The sequence below is a fragment of the Lepisosteus platostomus genome, chromosome 14 (assembly GCF_059453375.1).
Source record: "Lepisosteus platostomus isolate fLepPlt1 chromosome 14, fLepPlt1.hap1, whole genome shotgun sequence".
Lineage (NCBI taxonomy): Eukaryota > Metazoa > Chordata > Actinopteri > Semionotiformes > Lepisosteidae > Lepisosteus > Lepisosteus platostomus.
In genome coordinates this window covers 16,284,839-16,302,229 of record NC_142624.1, presented here as the reverse complement: position 1 = coordinate 16,302,229, position 17,391 = coordinate 16,284,839, and the positions used below count along the sequence as shown (strand labels likewise).

The 17,391-nt window shown below is 39.4% G+C and overlaps 1 protein-coding gene, 1 long non-coding RNA gene and 1 pseudogene across 2 annotated transcripts in view; 1 reads left to right on the top strand and 2 right to left on the bottom strand.

The window, feature by feature from the left end:
• Window positions 1-17,391, bottom strand: part of LOC148648890 (uncharacterized) — a 314,784-nt gene that overhangs the window by 265,074 nt on the left and 32,319 nt on the right. The gene's annotated exons all lie outside the window — the stretch shown is intronic.
• Window positions 1-17,391, bottom strand: part of nemp2 (nuclear envelope integral membrane protein 2) — a 29,303-nt gene that overhangs the window by 8,911 nt on the left and 3,001 nt on the right. The window contains exons 5-8 of the mRNA XM_088607226.1: window positions 15,347-15,440; window positions 10,500-10,611; window positions 844-1,069; window positions 3-200 (exon numbers count right to left, since the gene is read on the bottom strand). Coding sequence (XP_088463352.1) covers window positions 3-200; window positions 844-1,069; window positions 10,500-10,611; window positions 15,347-15,440 — 630 coding nt within the window. The remainder of the gene's footprint in view (window positions 1-2; window positions 201-843; window positions 1,070-10,499; window positions 10,612-15,346; window positions 15,441-17,391) is intronic.
• Window positions 6,079-7,224, top strand: LOC148648892 (uncharacterized; annotated as a pseudogene).

Here is a 17,391-nt window from a genome sequence, read left to right as displayed (position 1 = left end):
ACCTTTGAGGTGATCTGAGTTTCAATACAGTCTCCCACGCTGAGTAACCAGGTTTCCTGCAGTGTTCTCGTAGTTCATCTAGGCAGGTTCTGGTGTATATTTCACCTTGTTCCCGGTACTCTTCCTCTGTTAGAAATCTATACTGGGCTTTTTCCTGGCTGGAACAACCAAATGGATTCCTCAATAGACACCAAATCTTTCTGTGGTCAAAGACAAAAAAAGAAAATTCACCCATGCTTGAAAATGAAATGTTTCATATTTCTATAATTGATATAATGTCTGTATAGCAACGTAAGTTTTAGTCTGGAAAAGAGATTCTCAAAACATTACCACACATAAAATAATTTTGTATCCTTCCAATTTACAATTATTTATTTTCATACCTCTTACAGTCTTTATGGCATCTACTAAGATTGTTCTGAGCCTTACCATGCTAAAAGTTTTGTACAAATAAAACTCCTTCAGGTTGAGAAAAAATCACGGAAAGCACTATATGTCTATGTGATACAGACAGGATGTTGGTGTGCAATGATAACATAAACTTCCAATCAGTCAGTCTAATAACAAATTTGCAACAACAGAGAAGTACACAATTATTTTAAGAAATTCACAGGGAAATGCACTATAAGTAGAATAATATGCTCCTTTAAAAAATAAATCTACTGTATTGACAGATATGGAATATGTTTTGCTATTTTTAGATATATTTCCAGCAATAAAAAAACTCCTGCATATTACTGTACTTATTGTCCTGTTAAATAAACACATTATGGATGAAGGGAAAATTTGGTGAGTATCATGGTATTTTTCTGAATAAGTTCAGCTTTCTACAAGCACACCTACCTGAAAATACAAATGACACTTAATTTTGCAAAAGGTAGAATTTTCATGGTGACCAGGATGGCAAACACTGCGTATATGGCTGGAGGGTGCGTAATACCTTTATACATCAAGATCATGGCTACTGCCTGGAGAGTCCAGGTCAAAAATGTTAGGCTAACTTCATTCATAATTGGTCCATGTTTGTAGCAGATAGCAAAACTTAAAAAACTGGAAAATAGCACATAACCTGTAGGGAGTAAAACAACATTACAAACATGAATATAAAAAAATGGCTGCAAATTAAATAACCCAAAACATTAAATTCCACACTAAATATAGGATATAGGAGAAACAACTTTTAAAAAGATGGTATTCAGAGGAACTTGATAACATTTTAGAAATGTTGCCAGATTTGGTAAATGCTAATATGCTTCAATATATTTCAAATTCTACGTATTTTCTGTGTACTGAACATACTTTTTACAGAGCAAAATCTATAAAGACTGAAAAATTTAATAGAAATGACCTCAAACTGTCTCTCCATACAAAATTTCAGAGTCTGCTTCTGGAGTATTGACACAGTTCTTAGAGGTAGTTTATCGTTAAAGTACTCCTGTTTTGTTGCAATGGATGTTCCGTATAGATAAGGAGAAAGAAGGGGAGAGATACTAAATTAAGAGAATGGAAGAATGGATAAGAGGTTGAGTTTACTATGTCCCTGAGGGCCAGAGAGTGTGGCTTCCCACTAGGCACCTCCATCGTCGCCTGCTGTCACTGAAGTTGGCTCCCTGTTAGATCAGTCCACACAGTATAAGGTTGTAGAGCGTTTGAATGCCGTCACATCCATCTGGTTCTTCCACAGTTCTAGGGGAGACTAATTCCCTTGGCCTTCCACGTAACCCTATTTAAACCTGCACTGGCAACCACCAATCCACCAGTACAGACAACCCTTTCAGCGGACAGCTCCAAAGAACTAAGGCCACATGCAGAGTGCAGAATAGACCTGGTTCATTGGAGGGGTCAGGGCCTCATTCCGTGCCCAAAGGGCAGCGGTTTGCAGCATTGAGAAACCATACTACTACTACTTCTACTACTACTAATTGCTTACACTTATATAGCACTTTTCTGGACACTCCACTCAAAGCACTATACAGGTAATGGGGACTCCCCTCCACAAATGTGCAGCATCCACCTGGATGATGTGACGGCAGCCATAGTGCGCCAGAACGCTCACCACACATCAGCTATTAGTGGGGAGGAGAGCATAGTAATGAAGCCAAATCATAGATGGGGATTATTAGGAGGCCATGATTGGTAAGGGACAATGGGAAATTTGGCCAGGATGCCGGGGTTACAACCCTACTCTTTTCGAGAGACGCTCTGGGTCTTTTAATGACCACAGAGAGTCAGGACCTCGGTTTTGCATCTCATCCGAAGGATGGTTCCTTTTTTACAGTAGCCACTATACTGGGGCATTAGGACCCACATCGAGTGCAAGGTAAGCGCCCCCTGCTGGGCCCACTAACACCTCTTCCAGCAGCAACCTTAATTTTTCCCAGGAGGTCTCTCATCCAGGTACTGACCTGGTTCACACCTGCTTACCTTCAGTGAGTTGCCAGTTGTGAGTTGCAGGATGATAATGGCCATGATATTCCCCATGATATTAGGTCATTCTTTGCCTCTCAGGATTCAGTCAAGCCACCATTCAGTCATCATTCCCTCCACCAATCAGGCATTAAATGGTCAATTAATCCTCTTTTCACAGTTCCCTATTTATTCCTGAAACGCCTCTGAGGAGTGCTCTGTCATGTCTCACATTGTGGCTATGGACGTTTGGGTTCGCCAATCCATGTAAATCCCAGTTTCATATAACTGTCATAAAATTTAAGATTTTTTCTCCCTTTTTTCGCAATTGGTCCCCATGTTTTTCCTTAGTTTGTTGCTGTCCTTTTATTTCTGTTGTAACATTAGGTCCCCATTTTCATTGCAGGCAATGGCAGGTGGAGATTCCAGATAATATTTCTCCCCTGACTATTTCCCTGTTTTTAGCCATAAATCCATATTTATTTAGTTAAACCCTTATGAAGGTGGTCTGGTAACCAGGTGTTACCAGAACTTATTTTTGCTGCTAAACTAGTTTGAACAAATTCTAACTATCAGAATTTAACAAAGGCTATCGCCTTAAGCAAGCCCAACCCTTTTCTCCATTCCTTTAATTTAGTATCATTCCTCTTCTTTTTTCTCCTTATCTATGCGGAACAGTCATTTTTACAAAACAAGAGTACTTTAACAATAAACTGCCTCTAAGAACTGTGGCAAAACTCCAGAAACAGACTCTGATATTTTGTGTGGAGAGACAAGTTGAAGTCATTTTTATTTAATTTTTCAGCCATTACGGATTTTTTTCACACACCACTGGAGTATGTGCACTATAGTTTGAAATCCATTGCCTTAGTAGATGGGTTTTAAATGTGGTTTGTTCTCAGCAGAAGTAATGAATGTTACCTGGTAAGTTTTTCAGAATTTCACTCACCATTAAAAGATCTGAAGAATAAATAATTAAAAATAATATAGATAATAAAAGCTCACATGGTTTATATGGGCCATCCTCTATCACACTGAGATAAATGAGACCTTGTTTTGCTGTGCTAAAACCATGATTTAACTTACAACAAAGTTGCTTATTTTTTGTTGTGTATTACATTGTATACTCTTTAGTAATGATAATGTTTATGATAATGATAATGTTTCTTTATTAGCCCTATACAATTTCTTGCATTAGGAATTCGTCTTTTCGCATACCCCAGCTTTTCTCCATGGAGACACAAGAGTACAGTTTAAATGTTAGAATTGCAAAAGAAGTATTGTCAAAAACATTAAACATTAAACTAAGAAGGAACAAGTAAAAGGTTTATTCCATGCTGAAAATAGAAGAGAGAAAACACAATGACTGTGAAGCCTTCTTCAAGTGTGAGAAGGACAGGGCAGACAGCAAAGAGTAAATAGCACAGAAGAACAAAAGCTGGGAGAGGGGAGGAGGCAGGAGGGGCAGAGAGGCCGCTCAGGAGTGTGAAGTGCAGAAGGGTGAAGAAAGGTGTGAACTCAAAACCTGCATGAGAATAGAGAATATCACATGAAAATAAGTTGGTCATTGAGAGAAGTGGGATGGTGTGAACCTAGTTTCAGGATGAGGTTAGTTTCTGTTGTTTTTCTGCTATGGGAGTTGAGAAACCCTTCTTTGAGAACAGAGACAGAAAGATCAGTGTGTTCATGGCCGTCATGGCGAAATAAGAAACTATGGGCTTGGAGAAATCTTTCATCTTCTTCACAGCCCTAACATGTTTTCTGCAACAGTCTCCTCGTCTCCTTCCAGTTTCCCCAACGTAGATAGCCCGGCATTTTTTGCAGGAGATACAGTAAATGAGGTTGCTGGAGGTACAGGATGTCGTCTGGGTTATCCGGAATTGACCTGAGGGGCTCTGAATGAGCGTGTTATCAGATATGTATTTGCAGGTGATGCAGCGAATTCTGTTGCAGGGGAAGGTGCCTGGTGGGGATGATTGCCGAGTGCGGTCAAGGGAGCTGTGAACCAGAAGTTTACGTAGATTGGGTTGTCAGCGGTATGAGATGATTGGGTGGTTAGAAAAAAGGGTACCGATAGAGGGATCGCCCTGTAAAATGGAGTAGTTGTTAATGATGGTCCTGGGGATAGAAAGTGGGTTAGAGTGGTAGGGTAGCACCAAAGGAATGAGATTGTGAGACCGAGAGTTCCTTGTTGAGTTGATGATCCGAGAGCTATTTTTGGCCCGGGTGAGGGCCCTATTGATAACATGGGAGGTATCCTCTGTTGATGAAAAAAGAATACATTTTGAGTGCTTGGTTCTTGAAATCTATGCCCTCACTGCAGAGTCAACATAGCCTGAGGAACTGTGAAAAAGGGAGAGAGTTTTTGGTGTGAGTCAGATGAAAAGAGCTGTACAGGAGATAGCCGTGTGAATCTGTGGGTTTGTAATAGACTGAGGATGAGAGTCGTGGATGGTTAACACATAAATCTATGTCTAGAAACAGAAGAGTTGTGGAAGATATGTTAACTGTATATTTGAGGGACGGGTGAGAGTTAGTGAATTGATGCTGGAAGTGCTCTAGTTGGTCATTAGAGCATGTAGCAGCACCGACACAGTCATCGATGTATCACTCGTAGAGGTCAGGACAAAGTCAGTATAGGAAACAAAGAAGCATTCTACCCAACCAACAAAAATATTGGCAGTTAGGTTACATCCTGGTGCCCATGGCGACTCCACTAACCTGCTGCTAAAAAAGGTTATTAAATGAGAAGGCATTGAGTGTGAGAACCAATTCTGCAAGACTCACTAGAGTATGGGTGGGTGGATCAAGCACAGTGCGTTTGTCTAGCATGTGCTTGAGGGCTGTAAGCCCGTCATAGTGGGGAATAATGGTGTAGAGAGACGTGATATCCATGGTAAAATAGCATTCTGGACCCTGAAATTGGAAATCATTGGAGGGCATGGTTAGTATCCTTGATATATGAGGGAAGCATTTCAACCAGAGGTCTCATAAGGCTGTCGAGAAAAGCAGAGATGAGTGTAGTTGGACAACTGCATGCTGAAACAATGGGGCGTCCAGGGGTGTCGGGTTTGTAGATTTTGGGAAGGAGATAGAATTGGGATACCTGGGGATGTTCAACGATGAGACAGTTCGCCTCCTGGGGGAGCTTCTGGTTGCTGATAAGAAGAGAGATAGTGGATACCACTTCCTTCTGGTAGTCAGTGGTAGGATCCTGTTGGAGAGGACGGTAGGCAAAAGTATAGGTTAATTGTCTGGAGGCTTCCTTAATGTACAGGTCTTTTTGCCACACCCCAACAGTTCCTCTTTTGTCTGCTGGTTTGATGACAATATCATCCCTGTTGTGGAGAGATTGAAGTGCTTGAGTTTCTCCTTGGGTGAGGTTAGACCTGTGTTTCCTGGGTGTGGAAAGGGTATTGGGAACTTGAATGTTGCATGGGTTAATAAAGTAATCAACTGGTGGGAAATGGCTAGAATGGGGAGTCCAAGAGCTCCGTTTAGGATTAATATTGTTAATGGAATCAATGATCGGGATGTTGTCTGCTAACGTTGATGAGGAGTCGTCAGCAAAATGAGCTTTGAGCCGAATCCTGCGGTAAAAACAGTTGAGATCAACTTGGGTTTGTGGGATGTTCAGCTTCTTGAGAACTGGAACAAAACTGAGACCTTTGCTACTGGATGGATGGATATCACGTCTCTCCACACCATCATTCCCCAAAATGACGGTCTTACAGCACATGCTAACATGCTAGACAAATGCATAGTGCTTGATCCACCCACCCACACTCTAGTGTGTCTTGCGGAACTAGTTCTCACACTCAATGCCTTCTCATTTAATAACCATTTTTAACAGCAGATTAGTGAAGTCGCCATGGGCACGAGGATGGGACCTAGCTATGCCAATATTTTTGTTGGCTGGGTAGAAGAATGCTTCTTTGCTTCCTATACTGGCTTTGTCCCTGACCTCTACAAGCGATACATCGATGACTGCATCAGTGCCGCTACATGCAATAATGACCAGCTAGAGCACTTCCTGCATCAATTCACTAACTCTCACCCGTCCCTCAAATATACAGTTAACATATCTTCCACAACTCTTCTGTTTCTAGACATAAATTTTTGTATTAGCCATCCACGACTCTCATCCTCGGTCTATTACAAACGCACAGATTCACACGGCTATCTCCTGTACAGCTCTTTTCATCCCACTCACACCACAAACTCTCTCCCTTTTTCACAGTTTCTCAGGCTACGTTGACTCTGCATTGAGGGCATAGATTTCAAGAACCAAGCACTCAAAATGTATTCTTTTTTCATCAACAGAGGATACCCCACCCATGTTATCAATAGGGCCCTCACCCGGGCCAAAAATAGCCCTCGGATCATCAACTCAACAAGGAACTCCTGGGTCTCACAACCACATTCATTTGGTGCTTCCCTACCACTCTAACTCTAACACTTTCGATCCCCAGGACCATTATTAACAACTACTCCATTTTACAGGGCGATCCCTCTATCAGTACCCTTTTTTCTAACAACCCAATCATCTCATACCGCCGACCACCCAATCTACATAAACTTCTAGTTTACAGCTCCCTTGACCGCACTCGGCAATCATCCTCCCCAGGCACCTTCCCCTGCAACAGAACTCGCTGCATCACCTGCAAATACATATCTAACAAAATGCTCATTCAGACATTCAGACGACATCCTGTACCTCCAGCAACCTCATTTACTGTATCTCCTGCAAAAAATGCCCAGCTATCTACGTTGGGGAAACCGGAAGGAGACTAGGAGGCCACTTCAGAGAATATGTAAGGGCTGTGAAGATGAAAGATTTCTCCAAGCCCATAGTTTCTCATTTCACCTCAGATGGCCACAATCACACTGATCTCTCTGTCTCTGTTCTCAAAGAAGGGTTTCTCAACTCACATAGCAGAAAAACAACAGAAACTAACCTCATCCTGAAACTAGGTTCACACCACACCCCTTCTCTCAACGACCAACTTATTTTCATGTAATTTTCTCTATTTTCATGCAGGTTTTGATTTCACTCCTTTCCGGTTCAGTTCCGGCGCTGGCAAGATGGCGACAGTTTACAGAAAGCTCTCTCGTTGTGTGACTGTTTTAATGTTTATTTATACGTTAATACTCTTGTTTTGTGTTTGACGCTCAATGGCTGTCATTACTTATGACAGACAAACACTTTTAAACCTGAAGACAGACTCCTTAGGGTCATCAAACAACTTTTTTCACATACTGGACCCCACCCGCCGAACTGGACAAAGATGCGGCGAACATCAACAACAGGTGGACAGGCGCCGGGGGAGACGAGGCGGCATACTAGCACGTCTACGGAGGCGTCCGCACTGACCACTGCTGCTGTCTATTTTGTTAGCTAATGTTCAGCCACTGGACAATAAGATAGATGAGCTACATTGTCGGGTCAATGCGGAAAGGGACCTGAGGAAATACTGCGTTTACGCCTTCACTGAAACCTGGCTAAATGCATGCATCCCGGACACCGCCATCCAACCAAAGGGGTTCACTGTTTACCGCATGGACAGAAACCACCAAGCAACTGGCAAACACAAAGGAGGTGGCGTCTGCTTTCTTGTAAACAGCAGATGGTGGACCGACGTGCAGGTAATCTCTAAATCCTGCTCACCAAATCTAGAACACCTGAACATAAAGTGTTGACCCTTTTATTTGCCGAGGGAGTTTTCTGCCACAATTATTACATCTGTTTACATTCAACCTCAAGCCTGTGTGGAAGCAGCACACAGCGAACTCCATGACATTATCAACAAGCATGAAAACTCCCACCTGGAAGCCGTCTCAATTGTAGTCGGGGACTTCAACCACTGCAATCTGAGGAAAGTACTGCAAAAATTCATTCAGCACGTCACTGTACTGACAAGAGGAGGCAATATTTTGGACTACTGCTGGACAACAATAAAAGGAGCATACAAAGAAAGTTTCGTCAAGTTTCAGACCACATCGCTCTCCTGTTGCTTCCGGACTACAAACAGAAGCTGAAGACCTCTCCCATTGTGAACAGGTCAGTGCACTGTTGGTCTGAGGAGGTGGAAAGCAGGTTAACAGACTGCTTTGACTGTATAGACTGGGACGCATTTAGAGCTCCCGACACAGATTTAAATGAGTATACGGATGCAGCCACCAGCTATATTAAATACTGCACTGACATCTGTGTACCAGAAAAGAAAATTAGGACATTTCCAAATCAGAAACCGTGGTTCAACAATGACATTCGATATAAAATAAAAGATAAAATCCCTTCCTGACGAGCGTAACCATTTCTATGCCTGCTTTGATGCTCTGAACACGGGCACTGCTGAGAAGACACCAAGTGTACCACCCAGTAGCATTAACGTCTGTGGTGATGAAATGCCTGGATAAGCTGGTGTTGTCACACATCAACTCCTCAGTCCCTGGACCCCTTGCAGTTCGCCCACCAGAACAACAGATCAGTGGATGATGTTGTCTCCCTAGCTCTGCATGTGAGAATGTTATTTGTGGACTATAGTTCAGCATTCAATTCCATCATACCCAGCCAACTGGTGACAAACCTCAGGGGATTAGGTCTGTGCAACTTTGTCTGCAACAGACTGCTGGACTTCCTAATCGAGAGACCACAGGTGATGCGGATAGGTAATAAAACATCAACACCACTCACCGTGAACACTGTAACCCCACAAGGCTGCTGTCTGAGTCCAAGGTTGTACTCCCTGTTCACTCACTACTGCACAGCAAGAAACAGCAACAACCGCATCATTAAATTTGTGGATGACACCACTATAATAGGCCTGATCAGCGATGATGACGAGTCCACTTACAGGGATGAAGTCGGACAGCTGCTTAGGTGGTGTCATACTATAGCAATAACCTTGAATTGAACGTAAATAAAACAAAAGAGCTAATGGCGGACTTTCGGAGACAAAGGCCACACACTCACAGGCCACTCAGTATTGAATGAACGGAAGTGGAAACAGTCACCAGCTTTAGCTTTTTGGGAATTCACATTTCTAATGATCTAACCTGGACTGTGAACACGGGCTCTATCTTGAAGAAGATTTAGCAGCGTCTCTATTTCCTAAGTTGCCTCAAAAATGATGGGGGATGCCAGTACCTATGTTGGTGAACTTCAACCTCTGCACCATCGAGAGCGTCCTCACCAATGTGATCACCATGGGGTACGGCAACACCTCTTCTCGAGAAAGAAAGGCACTGCAGAGGATGGTGAATGAGGCCCAGAAGATCATCGCCTGTGGTGTCATCACCGAGATTAAACAGCTCTATGATGACTACTGCCGTGGTAGAATTATGGCCGTCACAGAGGCCATCACCACCCCGGGCATGAGCTCTTCACCCCACTGCCCTCAGGTAAGAGATACAGGAGCATACAGACACTTACCATTAGATTCGTCAATAGCTTCTATCCATAAGCAGTGCAACATATAGCCCCTCGGACCACATCTACACCGTCTACCTCATTATGATTTCTTATTTATTGCACATCTCCAGTAATTGTTTACATATCTGCATTGTTTACATTCAAACTGTTTACTTGTTATCTTGTACATTGTCTACTGTTTGTTTGTATATTGTCTTGATGCACTGTCTGCACTTTGTGTTTTTACACTTGTTTTAACAATCGAGAGGCTTTCTGTAAGTAAGAATTCCATTGTACCAGTACCGGTTACATATGGCAATAAAGTTCAAGTTCAAATTCAAGTTCTTCACCCTTCTGCACTTTGCACTTCCTGGGTGGCATCTCTGCCCCTCTTGCCACCTCCCCTCTCCCAACTTTTGTTCTTCTGTGCTATTTAATCTTTGCTGTCTGCACTGTCTTTCTCACACCTGAAGAAGGCTTCACAGCTGAAACATTGTGATTTCTCTCTTCTCTTTTCAGCATGGAATAAACCTATTATTTGTTCCTTTGCAGACTACACAAGCTGATGCAGTTACCCACCTGAACTCATTAAACTAAGAACGCATGCTGGAACACTAACTGTACACTGGCTGTAACTCAATACAGTAGATAACAAATCAAACCTGTAATCCTTACTCACCTCCTACATATCTCCAGTAAAAAGGTATAATGTCATTCCAGTGGATTACCAGATGTTGGATGCCAAAGAAGGTAAAAGCAGAACTTACACAGAACAAAAACACAAATATACCCTAGAAAGAACAGAAATGCATTGACAGTATTTTAGAAATAGAAGCCCAGTTCATTTGTTGCTCGTAACAATTGCTATTGCTATACAGATGCAGCCATTCAAAATGCGCGGGCGATACCGCATTATTTTCCGGTACGCTGTATGCAGTCTACCGCAAGTTACCGGTAAATACCGCTAGTTACCGTAAATTCTCCTATAATACGACAAGCAAAATAATAGTATCCGGAATTTCCGCAAGGTGGAGCTAATAAAGCTCAACCTCTCATGTTTGAGCTGTCGCCATCAAAGTCTTTAACGAAGATATTACTAATAGTATTAATAATGAATGACCTTGGACAAGCTGTAAGTGTAAACTCAAAGTATTGCCCTGGTCAACATTCTTTTTTTCATTGACCGTCTTTGTAAAAGTAACACCACAGCATTTCGCAATCACGCATTTGTTTCCAATCATGCAAAGTACAGTAATTTTTGAGAATCGATTCACCATGCCTTTCACATGCTCATAAAAGAGATTGATTTAGGAACATAAACATATTACCGTATGAAAACTGTACTGTATACAGTATTTATATGTATATTTAATGTCTTAACTGTGCCCGTTTAAGTATTGAATATTCATATGGAATTTTACCACTGAAGGGAAATCTTAGTAGCTGAGCATAAAAAGAATAGGAGCATACTGCAACGCGTGTGAAGGCCATAAACAATATTAATTTTGGAACATAAACATACAGTATATGGCTGGTCTCAGTACTTTAAAGAAAACATACACGAAACATGGTTTCATTATGACCAGAATCGGTCTTGAGATATTTTTAACTTGATTTACAGTATTTGAGAGGTATGTCTTAACACCAATACTACGTAAATACTGCTTACGTATATGTTTCTAGGTTTATATTATGCATTTCATATGGTCAAATTACTTTTGAGCAACTAATAAGAAGCGCGAAACGGTATGCCCAGGGCGTTTTAGTTTCGTTTTGTGCTGGGACTCTGCTTCAACAATGTCGCCATGGATTGATTAGAGATATCAAGTACATACAAGTCATTTTTTAAATGTTGTAGTTCGTCTTGTAAAAATGTTACGAGTACATCATCTATCAACAATTACACAGGTTCTGTTTCCATATTGCGGATTTTGGTTACCTAATATTATTTTCTAAATTTTACGTTGTGAATATATGATTTGGGCAAACAGAGCCGCAAAGAAGTACATTATGGGTTGATGTTTTTTTTTTGCAGTTTTATCTAGAACAAGCGATGCTTAAACCTTTGTCTGATTCTTGTGAAACTATCCACACGACAGTTACAGTACCTAGGAGTTGACTTCAGTGATGTCACTGATGGGATGTTTCTAAAAATCCATCCTCTCTAAAACGTCTTCTCTAGTTGTCCTGCATATGTATTCGCTAATGAAGCTGTGTGTTCTGAGCCTGGATCTCTACATTTCTGTATGAACCAGCTTAGAGGGCTAAAGACAGCTTGTGTTTAAATTGAGTGTAAGGTAATTTATGCTTCTAAAGTCATGGTCAGCATTTATTATTGTACTGTGCTGTAAACTTGTTCTGTGCCAAGTCACATTATTTTATAGCGTTTTTATAGCGTTATCAAATCTGGTGGCGCTGTGTGTTAATAAAACCTCACTCGCACCAAATACATTTATATTTCTAAATATCACAACATGATCGAATTTAAGTCTTTTTAATAACAATGAATACTCACCTATGCGTTACAAAATAAACATTTATATTGATTTGAATCGCGTTTTGATTTAAATCGTAAACGCGTGTTTAAATATATGTGTTTAAAGGCGATATACTGTATAAAAGCGCTGATTCTTATGGAGTGTGTTCCGCCGGGGATTCAAAAAATTTATTTTTTTTAATCGCGTATCTAAGGAAAATTGCAGTATAACTTTGTTCATGCACAAACAGTGGCATGTTACATTATAATTTGGGTGTCTCCTCTTGCCAGAAAGCTCTAAATTGCATTTTGAGTGCGGTTTTTGACTTTTTCTAAATTGCAACCCATAAATAAAGCTGATAAAGCTTAGACTAACTGTATTCTAAACTGTATTACAACAGCACATTGGACAATGCAACGTAAATTGCAAAAATGCACTAGGAATCTGTCCAAGCCCTCCTACGAAAATTATTTAAACTGCGACACTGATCATTCATCTCTAAATAAACTTTATTTTATATAGCGTTTTAAGCGAATAGGTAATTAGATTGCTCATAAACCTAATCGCTTTTTCTACATAAACACAGCTCTCTGAAAATGATTGCTCTCTGAAAATGCTTTTCCTTTATATTTAGGCTCAGATTTCAACTATAGATCGTATTATTATAAACTTTCTTGGAAAAATGTATTTTATGTAAACCATGTTTGCTATTAATTCATTTAGGGCTAAAATACGTTCATTGTCTTCCAATCGAGTCGAGTTGACATTGGAAGCTTGCCACTCCCGGACTGTTACACCAACGCATTAGCATGTTAAAGCGATTTCATTGAGGAGCCCAGCTACCAGTTAACACTGTACTTCCTACTTTGAAAACACCTGTGAAACCGGTTTAATTCATCACAGCCAGCACTCCGGCAGAGAGGGGGTTGTACTCGTAAAGTAGAAGCAGGCGAGATTTCCAGCGAAAGACACCTCCCCCCCCCCCAAAAACCCAGTAAGTACAGTACTAGTTAAGAAAGGCGAGGCTCCTCAATGAAATCACTTTAACATGCCAATACATTGGTGTAACAGTCCGGGCGTGGCAAGCTTCTAATTTCAACCCGACCACGGCGAAAGGAACCCTTCTTTCATTTGAAGACAATGAACATACTTTAGCCCTGAATGAATTAATAGCAAACATGGTTTACATAAAAGCCCTTTTAGCCTTTGTCACTAATGAAACAAAGGTCACTAGCCTTTGTCACTAATGAAACCACTACATGTTCTGGCTGTTTGTGAATTATCGTTGTTGAGTATGGAGTGTTGAGGTATTGATTTTGTGTAATGCTTTATGTTGAAAATTGAGGTGGATTTTGTTTATGATAAAGAGGATAAACTGGGATGGGAGGAGGGTTTGGTTTTGCATAAGGGGCGGAATTATGATAATTGGAGGAATTTACGAGAGTATAATGGTTTGATATATTTGATTTTGTATTGTGGTCGTTATCTATGTTTTTGGTTGGTATTATGTTTATATGGTTGTTTTTGTTGGTTGGTTGGTATTATGGTTATTAATAATACGATCTATAGTTGAAATCTGAGCCTAAATAAAAAGAAAAAGCAAGTGATTAGGTTTATGAGCAATCTAATTACTTATTCGTTTAAAACGCTATATAAAATAAAGTTTATTATTAATTTGCTGGACAGAGCGGTGAACATTATTATGCATAAGACAAAGATAACGATCCTGATCAGTTTAGAAATCTGTGTACGCTGTAAGGTTTTTACTTCTTAAACTTTTAAAATACACGTTTCGAATAGAAAGAAATCCTCTTCCTGGTACAGTCGCATGAAGAGAGAGGCGAAACAGCCCTACACAGCCCTGTCGCAGTACACGAATATAATCATATCGTTATTAAATTCTTTAGATACACGATTCCATATTATATTAGCAGAAAAGCTTAAAACTACCACTTTTTTACACGCTATTTCACATGTTAGTTAAATTTAATTTATTTATATATTATATATTTATATCTCTGACCAAGGGAAACGTCTCCTTTTTTCAAAGAAATGTTTGTTTGTTGATTGTTATCAAAAATGACTTAGAATCGATCATGTTGTGATATTTTGAAATATAAAAGTCAATTGATTGTCCATAATATCGCTATTCTATTTTTTCGAAGAAATGTTTGTTAAAAGAAAAGTCCAGCACCAGCTGGATTTGAACACACAACCCGTGAGTTGGTAGTCGGGCACGTAGACCAGTAGGCTACAAGGGAAGTCGCATGAAGAGGGAGGCGAAACAGCCCTACACAGCCCTGTCGCAGTACACGAATATAATCATATCGTTATTAAATTCTTTAGATACGCGATTCCATATTATATTCCCTATTAATCAAATTCTAAAAGTATGCTTGTTGACTCCAGTATCTCTTTAGTTAAAGACTTCGACGCTTAAAATGTTTAGGGAGAAATGGAATACTGGTGTGTATTTTTTACTTTAAAGTACCAAGACCAGCCATATACTGTATGTTTATGTTCCAAAATTAATATCGTTTATGGCCTTCACACGCGTTGCAGTATGCTCCTATTCTTTTTATGCTCAGGCACTAAGATTTCCCTTCAGTGGTAAAATTCCATATAAATATGAAATACTACAACGGGCACAGTAAAGACGTTTACTGTAAATCTTTCTACGACAGACCAACGGACCACGAGTGCCCCTGTCGGTCAACCAATCACGTACCGCGGTACCCCGCGTCATCTTGCGTCACGATGCGCGACGCCGTAGCCAATTACCTCCGGTACGTGTCTGTACCGCGCACTTTGAATGGCTGCATCTGTACATTATTGCTTAAATAGTAAAAATAGACTTTTAAAATACTTTTTTACTAATTAAGGTGCTCAACTTTTCTTTTTGCGTTACAAATGTTTCTTATGGTAAGATGTAACATCTCCTTCTAAAATGACAAATATCATTAAACTGCTGGATACTAAAATATATTAGCTGTCTGGTTTCATTTTTTAGATGTTTGAAAAATAACAAGATATTAAAGCTGCTACTTACCTTTGGCACAAAACGTTCAAGCATGAACACTGTTAGAACTGATATAGAAAGAAAACCAAGGCAAAGTCCCACACAATAATAAAATATGGTACTCCTGCCAAAAGAAAAGACATTTATTAACCACCTTTGATATGACAAAATACTGCACTTTTTAGGGGGAAACAGGACAAGTGAATTCCTATATTTAGTCTACAATGAATTATTAATTTAATCAATTTGTTTAACCAATTCTTGAATGAAATGTGGGGAAGAAGTGAAAAGGGTCATTGAAGGGTTTAATTTAAATGTCATTTTCTTTAGGCAATGGCTATGCTATCATGTGACAAGGAAGTCTTGTCTTTCTTGCTACACCATAATTACCAATCTTGTCAGCCTGTTACTCTAAATGCTGTTCTCTCCACCAGAAGTGCAAATGATCCCTTGAATACTATAGTGCAGCATGAGAGATTTAAAAGGACTTCAAGTCAGCCAAAATAATTAATTACCCCAATTTTCATTTTAACCCATGGTATACTGTATGTGGCTTACTGAATTGTGCTATATTCCACTAGTAAGTACATTCAGCAAGCAGACTCATGTCTGTAATTTCTGCCAAAGGGCCCTCTACCAAATACTGATTCAGGGGAATGAAAACTAATTGAATCAGTTACTTTTATATAATTTTTTTATATTTATAATTAAATTAGGAGGATCTATAGAATTTTGTTTTCACTTTGACATTATAGAATATTTTGTGTGGAGCAATGGCAAAAAGTCCCAATTACATAAACTATAATTTCATATTGTAACACATGCAACAAAGTCCAGGAGAGGTCGATACTTTTCATAGCCACTGTATCTACAGCTTGATTAGGGCTTCCATCTTTTGATGGTCAAATAATGTAAAAAATATATATATATACAGGTATATACATTGCGGTCAAGGAACATTTCTTAGGACATGTTACAGGGCTTACTGATCATCTAGTTTCTGTGTCTAAAATTAAGCAATTATGTTAATACCAGTGTTGGTGGTAACCCATAATAAGCAGTAACAGATGAGGACTTTCAGCACTCAGTCATAAAACAGCACAACATTCAATTTTAAAAGCAGAACAAATAGTACATTTTATGTAACTCACATAGATTAGAATAAATAGGACTTATTATAAGGGCAAATACAGTATAAAATCAAATATACAAGCAAAATATAAAATATTACCTCAAGGGAAATACTGTATATAAATAAACACATTATTCTGCAAAACTTACTATTAATCAATTTAGATCAACATAGTGAGATAACAGTATCTACTAACAGGATTTTCTTGGGGAATTTTTTTGAGTGAACTGCTAGGTCTATACATTCATGGATATGAGATCAGGAAATTCTTGATCCTTCTTTCCTTGATCCTGTTTTAAATATTTTACATGTTGTTGTTTTTTTATTTTGGGGGGCAAGATAGCACAATTCCAACACTCACTGCTTAGTACAGAATGATACAGTTGTGAATGACCTACTGCAGCATAGAAGGCTTAGGAATTATTTGAACAGTTTGCATAGATTCTCCCAACAAATAATTTCTTTATGTCAAGATCTACTGGAAGTATCTTTAAATGCAACAAGCTAAAAAAACACTTATAACTTCCTCACAACACACACAAGGGAATCATTATAACTAAGGTTTTAAAGCTGAATAAAATCAATGTGCATTCTAGAGAAGTTCAAATTAAATAAGACATTTACAAGAACTAAGAACTTAACCCATATTAATCAGGGATATCACAATCTATATGGGTCAGACCTATAAAAAAAACCCCCATCAAAATGGTAAAGTGTTAAGTGTATGGTTACATAATGTAATCATGCATGTGTAAGGAAAAAGTGGTTAATGTAGATTTTAATTTTTTTCTCATATATTGGGTAAAAATCATCACCAATGATAAACATGGTTAACAACTGATGACTGCATGAGCACTACTACAAAGAAGCAGATGTTTAAACCACCATAGCAGTCATCAGCCATATCTACCATTATCCAAAATGGATTCACAGATCAATGAAC